General features: G+C 42.9%; 1 protein-coding gene across 3 annotated transcripts in view; it reads left to right on the top strand.

The window, feature by feature from the left end:
• Positions 1-13,609, top strand: part of SYCP2L (synaptonemal complex protein 2 like) — a 56,786-nt gene that overhangs the window by 39,779 nt on the left and 3,398 nt on the right. For all 3 annotated transcript variants that reach the window (XM_048508109.1, XM_048508108.1, XM_048508110.1), the window contains 7 exons: positions 3,294-3,378; positions 7,467-7,546; positions 7,716-7,785; positions 8,481-8,615; positions 9,949-10,058; positions 10,198-10,292; positions 12,720-12,819. In XM_048508109.1, the coding sequence (XP_048364066.1) occupies positions 3,294-3,378; positions 7,467-7,546; positions 7,716-7,785; positions 8,481-8,615; positions 9,949-10,058; positions 10,198-10,292; positions 12,720-12,819 (675 nt within the window). The remainder of the gene's footprint in view (positions 1-3,293; positions 3,379-7,466; positions 7,547-7,715; positions 7,786-8,480; positions 8,616-9,948; positions 10,059-10,197; positions 10,293-12,719; positions 12,820-13,609) is intronic.

Raw genomic sequence — 13,609 nt, 5'->3', positions numbered from 1 at the left:
CTTGAATAGTTGTATAATATCAAGTCCTAAATACAGTTGAATGTGAGGCCCCTTCCGCACATGCAAAATAATGCGTTTTCAAACCATTTTCACAACTGTTTGCAAGTGGATTTTGCTATTCCGCACAACTTCAGAGAGCACTGAAAGCAGTTTGAAAGTGCATTATTCTGCGCGTGCGGAATGAGCCTCAGTTTCCGGTTTAAATCTAGCTTGGCTCTGGTCGGGCCTGGGGTTTCCCAGTGGCAGAAAGCTGACTGGTTTCCAATTCTTCTTTCAAACATCTTCAGGACTGGTTTGCAGCTTTGCTGCTTGGGTAACCTTGGTCATTAAAAAAATGGTTTAATGCAAGTTTTACTATCTGTAGCCTTTGGAATGTGCTTGTAAATTCGGTGGCTGGCTGAAGAGAAATTAATCAAATCTGGATATCCAATAAAGCTGACGTAGGCAGGGTTTAGGAGGTCCAGTCAATACTCAGTAGTGTCCTCTATAGAGGACCAGTGCAGTATAGTGGCTATGGCCTGAATTAGGATCTTGGAAAGTCTGGGTTCAGATTCCAATTTTGCCATGAAACTCATTGCCCCCTCTCAGCCTGATCTACTTGACAGGGTTGTTGTAGGGAATGAATAACTGCAAGCTTTTTTTTTAAGGAAAGTAAAGTAAAAATGTACTTGATAAATAATGTTTACACACACACAAGCCTTTATTGGCATACAAAACAGGACAAAATTTTAAAGCAAAACAAGGTTAAGAAATACAGTTAAAATTACTAATTTCCAGTATAAAATTTGCAACAGTTTCATAGAAGAGCACATCAGAGCTATTCAGAAGATTGGGTATCTTATAACACTCTTGCCACTGAGAACATTGCAAGAAAATGGAATTCATGTATTTCATGCATATCTTATTGTATTTAGGGCATAGAAACAGAGAATGGTCAAGTGTTTCAACCGTAATCAGATCACATGAACAAACTCTTTTAGAACGTTCCATATTCTTGAATCTTCCCTCCAGCAGAGCTGATGGCAGCACATTACATCTTGCAGTAGCCAATGCTCTCCTCTGGGTGGGATTAATCAGCAGACGAAAATGTGCTGCCATAATTCCACACTCGCATGGGATTAATAATGTAGTCGGAGAACAGGTTGTCTTGGCTGCAAGAGTCAAATTATGAAAATCAAGATCCAAGAGCCTATTCTTAACTAGTGTCAGTCAGCCTCTCAGGGCCTCATATTGTGTCAGCCTTGTAGTGTGGGCAGATTGATTTTTGAACATAGAAACCCAGGTTGGAATAGAACCTGACTATTCTTATCGATCCGATCTTACCAAACTCAACATTTTATGCTTTGAATCTGATAGACTTAATGAGGGGAGTAACGTTCTCTTTTAGGGTCTGACTTTGGTACAGTGACTCTGACAAGCATTAGACTCAGCCTGTTTTCTTCTGGATGCAATTCAGTGTGCTCATACTAAAGGGCCGTAGCCTCTAATTCCACATGGCTTTTATACAGCTCCAGTGATCCCAACATAGAATTAGGGCCTGGTCAAATGAGGAGGCCATTGTCACCAGCAGAAAAATTGCTTGGGTCTAACCCAGTGATTCCCAAAGTGGGCGCCACCGCCCCCTGGTGGGTGCTGCAGTGATCCAGGGGGGCGGTGATGGCCACAGGTGCATTTGGGGGGCGATGAATAACTGTGAGGGGGCGGTGAAAGCATAAAAGAAAGAAGAGAAGATTTAGAAAAATTGATTCATGTGTTCCGCTCATAACGCTTAATTTTTCTTTGAACAATGTAGTTCATAAATAGTTCATAAATAGTTTCACAATTTCAAAGTTCAAGGTTTCTAATTTACACCTTTCTTTACTATATTTTACGAAAAAGGTAGAAACATTAATACATATATCTTTCTGTTTAATTGCTATTAAAATTTAAAAAAAAATAATTTCCAGGGGGCGCTAAGTAATATTTTTTCTGGAAAGGGGGCGGTAGGCCAAATAATTTTGGGAACCACTGATCTAACCCATTGTATGCATGAAGAAGAACATTATTTTGGCTAACCATAATTATGGAATCCTATTTCCCCCAATGCTGTGTAAATTTTCTGGAAGCTCTATAAGATTTTCTTTGGTTAGTTTACAGTAGTTGAAAATGAGCAGATAAAAGGAAATCTGTGTTTTGGTGCTGCCACCTACTCTAGACATAGACAAACAGAATGAAATCATTTCAAAATTTAGTTGCATTTCGTATCTCAATCATGCATATGCCTTCACAGGGCATTCCAAGCATGGGATGAGCAGAGGTAGTTCGCAGAGGCCGTTGTCTTCCTCAATGTAGTAGAGTCTTCCTTGGTGGTCTTCCTTGGTGGTCTCCTTCTCCAATGCTCACCGTGGCTGACCCTGCTTAGCTCACAAGCACTGACAAGCTTAGGCCAAACTTCTCATGGGTGCATGCCAAGGACAATGTGAAATTCAGCTTTGTCAGAATATCACCACGGGATAAATGTTAATTAGCTTTTGCTCCTTGAGAGCCAGCGTGGTGCAGTGGCTAAGAGCAGGTGGATTGTAATGTGGAGAGCCAGGTTTGATTCCCCACTCTTCCACCTGAGTGGCGGAGGCTTATCTAGTGAACCAGATGTGTTTCTACACTCCTACATCCAGTGGTGGGATCCAAAAATTTTAGTAACAGGTTCCCATGGTGGTGGGATTCAAATTGTGGTGTAGCGCCAATGGGGCTGGGCGGGGCACAACGGGGACGTGGCCGGGCATTCCGTGGCAAGGACGCAGCCGCTGCGCCAGTCCTTGGGTGGGAAACAAATGCACGCAGGCGCAGGCTGCCACGCACACCAGTGCACCTCCTGCTAGACTGCGTGCTACTGCTGAGAGGAGAGGCATAACTAAAGCAAAAATCACGTGGCAAAATCACCAATTAGTAACCCCCTCTCGGCACACACAAATAATTAGTAACCTACTCTCGGGAGCCTGTGAGAACCTGCTGGATCCCACCTCTGCCTACATCCCTGCTGGGTGACCTTGGGCTAGTCACCGTTCGTTCAGAACTCTCTCAGCTCCACCCGTCTCACAAGGTGTCTGTTGTGTGGAGAGGAAGGGAAAGGAGCTTGTTAGCCATTTTGAGTCTCCTTACAGGAGAGAAAGGTGGGGTATAAATCCAGACTCTTCTTCTTCTTAAAGATGGGGTATTTGTGTGAATGAAGGGATACGTTTGTTCTTCAGAATAGGCAATCTCTTCTGTCCATTGCAGATTGAATGAACTGATCAGCCTACAAACCTTTCTTCCAGATTGGGGATTCATCCATGCACAGAGAAATGGCCAAGAAAAGAAGGAGCACACCAATACATAGCTTCTTAGCTCAGCAGCAAACTGGTATGACTTCAGCCTCGGTGGCACTTAGGAGTTGTAATATTTTTTGATTTAAAATGTGCCATGCTTCTTTTTGGTTTATTGTATATTATATATAAGCTGCTACTGTGGCTATTAGTGGTAGGCTGCTTTTTGTGGGTTTTTCTACCTCCCAAGTTAATTTTGGAAGGGAAAAGTCTCATCCATGGATCTCAGCCCATTTTTAATAGTATTGGGGTGCTGCCACCTACTCTAGACATAGACAAATAGAATGAAATCATTTCAAAATGTAGTTGCATTTCGTATCACAGATAACAAGGGGTAACAGAAATAGATATCTAAATCCTCTTTTGTTTCTTGATTGGGCTGGAGGTAGAGTGCAGGTCAGTGGGAGAATCTTTTGCTCTGTCTGCTCCCCACTTCTCACAGATATACAGCTCAAGCACTTCCTGCTTGCTTGTAAAAATGTCCCATTTTCACATTTAATCGACAAGCGTCATTTGTTTTATTAAAATATTTACATCCTGCCTCTCCCCATGGCCCAAGGTAGTTTATACACCACAGGTTTTTCAAAAAATACAGAGTAAAAATGAAACCCCAAATAACCCCCTACTGCTCCCAAAAGATGTAGCATAGCATAGCAAGCCTTTATTGGCATAGACAACAGTACAACAATAATTAAAAACGGATTAAAAAGCATATACAATACAGGAAATAAATGTTATGTCGAAGGAAATCTACTGGCGTTTAGTAATTTCCAGGAGAAAGTCTGCAACTATCATACAGAGAGAAGGATCAGGATTGTCCAACAAGTAGTGTAATCTAATTAAATCGGGGAGATCGGGTAAATGTAAAGGAGTAAGATTCACATACTTGGATCTGATTTCCTTGAATCTGAGACAGTGTAGTATTTGGTGGGCCAGAGATTCAACTGAGCCATCGTTACATGGGCACAATCTATTAGCCTTTTCTTGCTTATTGAATCTGCCATGTAACAAGGCAGAAGGCATAACATTAAACATATACTTACCTGGCAGGGGAGACACTATGATCCCAAAAGATGTGTACTGTCTATGTCCATGGTGGCGAACCTATGGCACTCCAGATGTTAATCAGCCCCTGCCAGCATGGCCAATTGGCCATGTAGTCCATGAACATCTGGAGTGCCATAGGTTCGCCACCACTGGCTATGTGGTGGTAGTGGTGGTAGAAAATGCCCTCAAGTCACAGCTTACTTATGGTGACCCTGTAGGATTTTGAAGGCCAGAGAATCCAGAGTGATTGGCCATTGCCTGCCTTCACATGGGCTTGAAAGAGTTCTCAGAGAACTGTGACTGCCCCAAGGTCACCCAGCAGGCTTCATGTGGAAAAGTAGCTTGGCCAAATGGATCTTTTTTTCCCCTTTCAATGTTTGAGGAAAGGGTCCCAAATCACTGGATGTCAGGACTGCTCTTAATCAGTACACTGCACTAGCTGGGAGTCTACACCCCATTAAAAGCTCTGGGAAATAGCCTGTTGGTGGCGATTTCCTAAGAATGTGCTCCCTTCACCTCACAAAGAATCTTTTCCAAAAAGTAGATGCTTCTGTTCCAAAAAGGAAAGGTGTGGTCTCTGTCTGATGCCAGATGAGCTATCCTAAGAGGGGTAGCAGATTGTAATGTGACGACCTCAGCTGGTGTACAGGGACAGGGTAGACGATGTAAACAATGCCATATGGCCAAATCTGTGTGTGCATCAAGTGAACAGGAAAATGCTCTTTTTAAAAAATCCTTACAGCCATTCTAGGGTAAGTCTCAAATTTTCTTTCAGTTTTCTTCTCAAAGCTGATTCTAATATGCAAGAACAGCAGGTTTGTGTCATCTTTCCTGAACAGTGCCTATTTAGGGAGCAACCCAGAAACCCTCCTATGGTTGAATAGCCACTGTGTTTCATGCTCCTCTCACCCGTTGTGTCATCATTTCCAGTGTACCATAGACTTTGAGTACATATATAGATAATCACTGCTTTCCTAGCTCATTTTACATATTATTTATTTTTCATACGGCTTGTGCAGATGTTTAAAAAGCATTTATACCCTAAATCTTAAAACCAGTTCCTAAAAATCATTGCACAGTATTATTTAGACAGATTCAATAAAATCAGATATAGTAACTAAAACATTCCACAGACAACATTGCCAGGACACGATCCGTAAAACAAGACAGAGGAAGATATTTGATGACATAAGAAGAAGAAGAGTTTGGATTTATATCCCCCCTTTCTCTCCTGCAGGAGACTCAAAGGGGCTGACAATCTCCTTGCCCTTCCCCCCTCACAACAAACACCCTGTGAGGTAGGTGGGGCTGAGAGAGCTCCGAGAAGCTGTGACTAGCCCAAGGTCACCCAGCTGGCGTGTGTAGGAGTGTACAGGCTAATCTGAATTCCCCAAATAAGCCTCCACAGCTCAGGCGGCAGAGCTGAGAATCAAACCCGGTTCCTCCAGATTAGATACACGAGCTCTCAACCTCCTACGCCACTGCTGCTCCTCACTCCTCACTCACTGCTCCTCACTGCTCTTAACCTCACTACGCCACTGCAGCTTACACCTGCAAAAGCCGCTGCTTTAGTTAACAAGTTTTCTGGGGTTATTTGGCAGGGGAGGGCAGCATAAGAAACCCATTGTCCCTGGCAGATGGAGGGAGCACTGTACTGTTTGGTGGTGGTGTGACCTCTCATTTGGGTACTCCTGGCCACCTCTTTCTTCCCTTCCAGTGACAGCTCCCCAGTGTGGCCCTCTTTTGCCCTGCTGAAAAAAATGGTAACTCTTCATTTATATAGAAGCCAGAAAAGGGATACACCCGGTAGTGTCACAGGGAGGAGTAAGAGCCAGTCCAGTCCTAAATGGAGTTGCACCTTTCTAAGCCCATTCACTTCAGTGGACTTTGAAAGATATAATTCTGCTTAGGATCTGTTGGGATTTGGCAAGTTCCAGTGACACAATCCAGCAATGAAAGGGTTAATTGATGCATGCTAATTAGTTCGTGAGGTCAGAAGTCAGTGACCAGGTAATTGATCCCTATTGGTCAAGCAGACCTGGCATGGGCCACATGCAGGTCTGCACGTAGACTATAGTAGACACATATTCTTTGTTGCTCTCTGCACGTTCTCAGTGCAGTATTATTATTAGCCATGTAATAGCCAAGCAGGAGCTAACTGAGAGCTAGCCAGCTAGAAAGATATTTACTTGTTTTTTCTCTCTCCAGGTTTCCCCTTATAGCTAGTAAACCACTTTAGTGTAAGCATATGCATATGACAGTGATAGCGAACCTTTTTGAGACCAAGTGCCCAAATTGCAACCCAAACCCCACTTATTTATACAAAGTGCCAACGCGGCAATTTAACCTGAATACTGAGGTTTTAGTTTAGAAAAAAACGGTTGACTCTGAGGTGTGCATTACTCGGGAGCAAGCTTGGTGGTAGTCAGTGGCTTTGCTTTGAAGCAACCATGCAACTCTTCCAATGGGTGAATCACGACCCTAGGAGGGTTTACTCAGAAGCAAGCCCCATTGCCAGCAACCAAGCTTACTCCCAGGTAAAGGATCACACTTTAGTTCTTCGCATGAAAATCAGTGGGGTTTAACAGCGCTTAACAGGGTTACCTACCCTGCTTCCCCCAAACTGGTTTAATGCTAATAATCGAGCCCAGTGGCCCAGGCCAGCCTAGATGTGTATGGGGGTTGGGGGGTGGGCAACTCTGTTTGCGCATGTCCACAGAGAGGGCTCTGAGTGCCACCTCTGGCACCCATGCCGTATGTTCGCCACCACTGGCATATGACAATCTGCATATGACAACAGGATCACACTGTAGATCTACTGCTCCTGCAGTCTGCACTCTCGTTCTCCTACATGCATGGTGAAAGATTGGGAGATGGGACCAGGCTTGGGTAGGAATTGGTTTTTATGTATAAGGATTGTCAAGGTATACTGTTGTTCATACAGATAGAAAGAGCACTACTGTCTGATATCTCTGTGGCTTTATGTGTTATTTTGGGAAAAGTACATTTTAGGGTTTTTCTTCTCCTAATGGCTCCAAGATCTTGCAATTTGTTTAACAGGTAATTTGTTTCTTCCAGGTGGCTTAGAATTGGCTGATGTTGCTGTGTCACTCAGTGGTGCTTCTTCCTTTGATGACTCAGATGCCAGTAAAAGCAAGGTATGGGTTGGAGTGTGTCTCTGTGTGCGTGCGTACAAGCTTCGTTCATTGAACTCTCACTATATCCCTGAATTCTACCGTCTTTGTGAGGGAATCAACATGGTGGAAGCATAACACGGTACTTTAAAAGAAATGTTGCCTCTAGGAGTTTTCTTGTTATTCTTCCTAGAACTGTGATGTCATATCCGGCACTCTTCCCCTGAAAGACCGGGTCTCTAAATCTAAGCGCAAACTCACAGGTAGGGTTGAACACATATGTAGAAAATGTAAGCTGGGACAATGGGAAGACTTGGCAACCAATTTCCCAGGTGCTTAAGAGGAAAGCCTGATCCTTTCCCCTACTTTGGATCTCCTTTAATCTGTGCAGCCCAGTCTGTGGTGTTTAACAGTTGCCATCTTTGTGAGGGAATCAATATGGTCTCCCAGACGAACTGTGGACGGAATTAAATGCATTTTCCTGAACTTCATAATTACCTGGTCCTAAGTTCATGTAACTTGGAAGATTTGTTGCAAACAAGATTTAATTCTGAAATAGAGTTAGCATTTGGGGCCGAGGAAACAAAGTCTTCTATAGTCTGTCTCAGAAAAAGATGTTAGTAGGGTTGTATATTCCTCCACCACAGAACTTAACATGCTGGGCCTTCTTTGTTGTAGAATGCTTCTCCTGGGTCCTAGTGCCTAGCTACCTCTGATCCCCTCCATCTGAAAGTGAAAATACATGCTGATGTATCAAAGTAGTTCAGTAATGGTTTTGACAAAGGCAGCGTGTAAAAATGAGTTATACTTCCCACATTCGTCTGGGACCATATTCTTATGCGGAAGCATACAATTTTCTTGACGGCTGTACCTCAACTGATTGTACTAACATCTTTTTCTGAGACAGAGTATAAACACTGACAATAACACCAGAATATGATGTTCTTGTGTCTCTTAGGATTCCTAAGTGGTCTCGGAGAGAAGCGATTGAAAACCACCGAGAGGAAATCTAGTAATGAGCAGTCTTCCAGCTTTTCTTTTGAACCCAAAAAACTTTTTGATTCTGTAGAGATGGAAGAGGCAACTCATAAAGGTGATTATAAGCTACACGATACCATCAACTTTTCTAAACCTGTCTGTAATTTTAGTCACCTCAGGTCTATCAGTCCTAAAGGCTTGCTTGTTTTCCAAAACTCTGGTCTTAGTAGCCCTGCCTTAGAAGTAAGTTAGAGGATTTTCCTTTTTTTAAACATTGTTTAGCTGTTGTGTTATTTGTTGATTGAGAAATCAGATTTGTAACTAGTTTTTCTGAACTCAAGGCGTTGGTTGGAGTGAAGAATTATTCCAGCATGAGGCTTTGATAGTGTACATTTATAACCTTACTAAGGAATAATCAGATTTCAGAGACATGACGCATAGAAAAGGTAAACCAAATTTATCTTCTGTGTCCTAAACACATGTTACACAATTCAATATACATTAGGTTTCCTGTCCGAAATATTGGTCTAATGGACCCGCAGTCCTTCGGTTTCAACTATACCAAGTTGAATTAGGTATCATGTCTTTTCATATGTGCAAGACAAAAGAATCGAAACTGTGTTTAGGAGCTGAGAGCCTGCATGGTGTAGTGGTTAAAAAAGGTGCACTCTAATCTGGAGAACCAGGTTTGATTCCCCACTCCACCACATGAGTGGCAGGCTCTTAATTTTGGGAACCAGGTTTGTTTTCCTGCTTCTGCACATGAAGCCGGTTTGTTGACCTTGGGCTAGTCACAGTTCTCTCAGAACTCTCTCAGCCCTACTTCTCTCACAAATGTCTGGTGTGGGGAGGGGAAGGGAAGGCGCTTGTAAGCCGCTTTGAGACTCCTTACAGGAGAAAACATTAGAGTATAAAAACCAACTCTTCATCTTTTTGTTCATGCAGCTGTTGTGGACATTTTTTTAAAAGTAGGAATTGTGTCTGATGTACCATTTGCAGATTTGTTTTTCTGTAATAAATTGTTGCTAGCAAGTTCCCCAGGGGATTGGTTTGCATCTAGAGGAAGGCATTTTGGACTGTCTGGGCAGGAAAATCCTACTCTGTGGGTGGGAATCCTTATGCCTGTGGAAATTTTGCTCTGCTTCCAAGCTCGTCCCATCTTTCTGCTTGTGCTATTCTTTGTTTGCTTCCATCTTACGTTAGTGGAAGTGCCTAGCATGGAAGGAACTCATGCGTTACACTTCCACAATGGACAAAAGCAGTGCTAATGGAAGCAAGCCACAGAATCCGAGTCCATTGCTCATGCAGAAATTGAGCTTTTATCTGTTTAAATCCAGCAACCGCATGTGCCTGCTTGCGTTCTGGTGTGTGAACAAGTCTGAATGAATTTGGTCAGCCATTAGCTAGTGTGAAATACTCAGTAGAGGCCTGTGCTTTTTTTCGTGCAGGAGAATCGGTAGATCTGGTGGAAGATCATGTGCCCCCCATGTTCCAGGAAGATTCAGGCGTCATTGCTGCGTTTGAGTCCTTCACAAATGAGTTGAAGAAAACATTTTGGGTAACCCGACTTGCTGTTCGTGAAAGAAGGTTTATTTTTGTAGAGTGTAAGGGAGTAGATTTTGGAATACTTCAACAGTTAAATATTTTATCTGCCTAATTTTTCCCCCCTTGCCTAATCGACTGGCGCTATGACTTAGTCTCGGTACAAGAGGACAGAGATTTACATGCGAAATACCTTGAAGATGCCCGAACAAAATATGTCAGCATTATTGAACCAGATACACCAGTGCCGGTAAGTGGTGGAGCTTGGCGCATATTGACTTGCATGTGGCTGTAGGAAAAGAATCATTTTTTAAAGTTATGAAACCAGGGCAGAAGCAAGTTCTAAACATATCCCTTCTTGCTGTTGTTACCCAAGAGAGCTGCTCTGTGTGACCTCTCCTAGCGTTGGATGCCACACCAGCTTACATTTGCTGACCAGGGGTAGAGTACGACTGAGGCAAGATGAAAGCTCAAATGGGGCAGGGCTATGCTTTGTGCAGAGCAGGCCGAAGGCTTGGCACCCTCTGTCATTTCAAAATCTGTTGCCCGTTGGAGTAAATATCGCAAAGTTGCATGTGCCATTGATTTAAGACAGTGTAAGTTTATGAGACCTTTTTAATATTGGCCTGATTCGCTAGTCAAGAATTCCAAGTTAGCAGGATAACTAATAGAACAAACTGTGATCGGCAATCCTTTTTCCGGACACTGAGCATGCCTTACCAGCAACAGTCCCTCTAACCACAGTAGGGAACTGTGCGGAAGGTACCTACCTCTGCACAGAACTGAGCTTTGTGTTAGAGCTCCCCCTGCTGGCCGCTTCACAGCACCAATACAATGTCTGCGTAGCCACACAGCTTATAGGAAACTTTGTTTACGAGCTTTCAAAATACCTCCTTAAGTATCTGATTTTACATTAATTAGCCTGTTCTTCTGTACCTAGCTGAAAATATTATTTTTTTGTATTCACGTGCATGAGAGATCAGGACTTTCTGGACTTGAGCAGTCCTGACATCCAGTGATTTGGGACCCTTTCCTCCCACATTGCTGAACTGAAAACAAAGATCCGTTTGGCCAGACGGATTCTGGTCTAACCAGATGAGAAATGGGAAGGAAACAAAAGGACAAGATCATGTGGCCCCAGCCTTTAGGGGTGGATTTTAAGCAAATCCATCCCTATGAAAAGTTGGCTTAATGTTTCACTGCCAGTGTGGGCTGCCTGAAGGAATAGCTTCGGGGGGGCGGGGGGGTTGGAACCTGCTCCTCCATCACTGTTCATTCATGCAAGCAGAGAGAGGCATATTCTTCAGCAGGACATTGGTTTAGGTATGTGTGGGTAGTTCTGTAATCTTCTTGTTCTAGTTACGATGCAGATGGGAAGGACTTACGTCTCCCCAAACAAATGCGCTTATCTTTTAGGTGGTCCTACGGTTCTCTATTATCATAGTTCTCTATTATTTCTCTATGGCAGATTCTGCATGGGCCAAAAACAGCAGTGTGAAACCAGTGTGAAAATGGTGTAAAATGGCTTAAAACGGTGTAAAAGGGTTTACATCATTTACACACCGTTCTCACACCGCTGTTTTTAGCCCATGCGGAATCCGCCTATTATTATAATACAGTTCTCTATTATTATAATACAGAATGCTTCATAGCCAGATGATTCCAGCCATGGTTTTAATGTACTTTTCTTAAACCTTTTTGCCCCCCCCCCCCCCCGTGAAGTTAGATCATTGGGGTTTTTGGTGGGGGGTGAGGTGGGAATGTTCTACCTCCAGGGTAACACATCTCCATTGCCCTCTGTGCCAAGGGGTCCTTGCCTGTCTCCTATAAGACTCCATTGCATTGCAGAGGTTTTCTATGGGGCTTTGCTTGTGTGGTGCAAATGTTGTGGGCATTGGCCAGATGGTAGAATTTGGTGTGAACTGAACAAGCAACCTACAACACACCATGTACACCTTCCTTCCTTCCTTCCTTCCTTCCTTCCTTCCTTCCTTCCTTCCTTCCTTCCTTCCTTCCTTCCTTCCTTCCTTCCTTCCTTCCTTCCTTCCTTCCTTCCTTCCTTCCTTCATTCATTCATTCATTCATTCATTCATTCATTCATTCATTTATTATATTTATACCCCGCGTCATACTACAATCTCTGGGCAGCTTACAAAGGTTTTTTAAAAAAACAACAACAACAATAAAAACAGCAATAAAACATCATTAATAAAATGTAACAATTAAAACAGTTTAAAATCACATGGTTGTATAAAAAAAAAGATAAGTTGTTGTGGGAAAACTGCATTCCCGTTGCCATTCTTGTTGCTTTCTCAAAAAGAAACTTTGATGAAGGCTCAGGAACTCCGTGTGGAAAACTGCTGGGCTAGATCAAGCCTAGAATCTAGCATTTCCAGAATATGGACTGGCACCCCATCAGCCTCTGCCAGCATGGCCAATTGGCTGATGGGAATTGTAGTCCATGAACATCCGGAGAGCCACAGGTTGCAGACCCCTGGGCTAGATAAGTCTGCTGATTTCAGAGCCAACATATAGCAGTGGTACATGGCCAACTGGAGAGGAGTTAGCCTGTGTATCCTATCCATATTTTCACCACTAAATACTTGGTGTCAAATACTTCCTCTCCTAAAGGAATGATACAATTTTGTGCGTGTGTGGGTTTTCCTCCTTGCATCAGGCTGAAGGAACTAGAACACTTCCACAAGATAGTTCTCAAGGAACTAGACAATCTGGAGAAGAGATCTCAGTTTCTCTCAACTCTTGAGAAGGATTCAGTGGTATGTATCCTCTTTCACCCTGTCCTGCATCCTCTGTAGACTGTAGGTCGCTTTAACTTGAGACTCACGCTGAGAACATTGTTTCAGGAATTTTGGACTAAACAATCCAGCAAGCTGAACAGTAAAATGAATATTTTTTGTGCTCATCAAATGCAAAGGTATTCGCGTTCCTGCTCTCTGTCCAAGTGGCCACAAATGAATCTTTCTTGAGCACTTCTCGGTGGCTTGAATTCCCAAATGTCCTGTCCTTCTGTGTGGTTTTGTAGCATGTTTGTCTTACCACTGTGGAGGGTGTCTTCAAAGGCACAGGTTGTATATCCAGCTCAGTTGTCCTTTGTTTTCACAAGTGTGTATCTTTTCGTGAATGTATGCACTTTTACCAGCCAGTATAGCAAGAAATGCCTTTAATTTCATTTTTTAAAATGTACTTTTTCAGTAATACACAACACTGTTACTGGAAGAAAATACTGTCCTTTGCCCTGAAGTGATCAAAACTATCCCTATGAAAACTGTTAAATGGACATTCAACTCCCCGTCTCCTGGACAGAACACAGCAATGTGATTTCTAGAGTATCTTCTTAAATAGAAAGAACAATTAGAGAATCCAAGAAGGAATTATAGTTGAGAGCCAGAATCTGAGCCTGTGTATTGAACCCAACCAAGCCTGGGCCAGTAACTGAGGGCTGAAATAAAGCAATAGACACAAGAGTGTTTTTTGTTTTAAGAATGTATCATTTAAAAAAATATTAACCCATGAACATATGCAGGATGGTTGTTTAAAAGGGGCTTG

This window comes from Sphaerodactylus townsendi, linkage group LG09, assembly GCF_021028975.2.
Source record: "Sphaerodactylus townsendi isolate TG3544 linkage group LG09, MPM_Stown_v2.3, whole genome shotgun sequence".
NCBI classification, from domain to species: Eukaryota; Metazoa; Chordata; class Lepidosauria; order Squamata; family Sphaerodactylidae; genus Sphaerodactylus; species Sphaerodactylus townsendi.
Note: the sequence above shows the minus strand (reverse complement) of the source record. Positions and strands in the feature narration are given on the sequence as shown.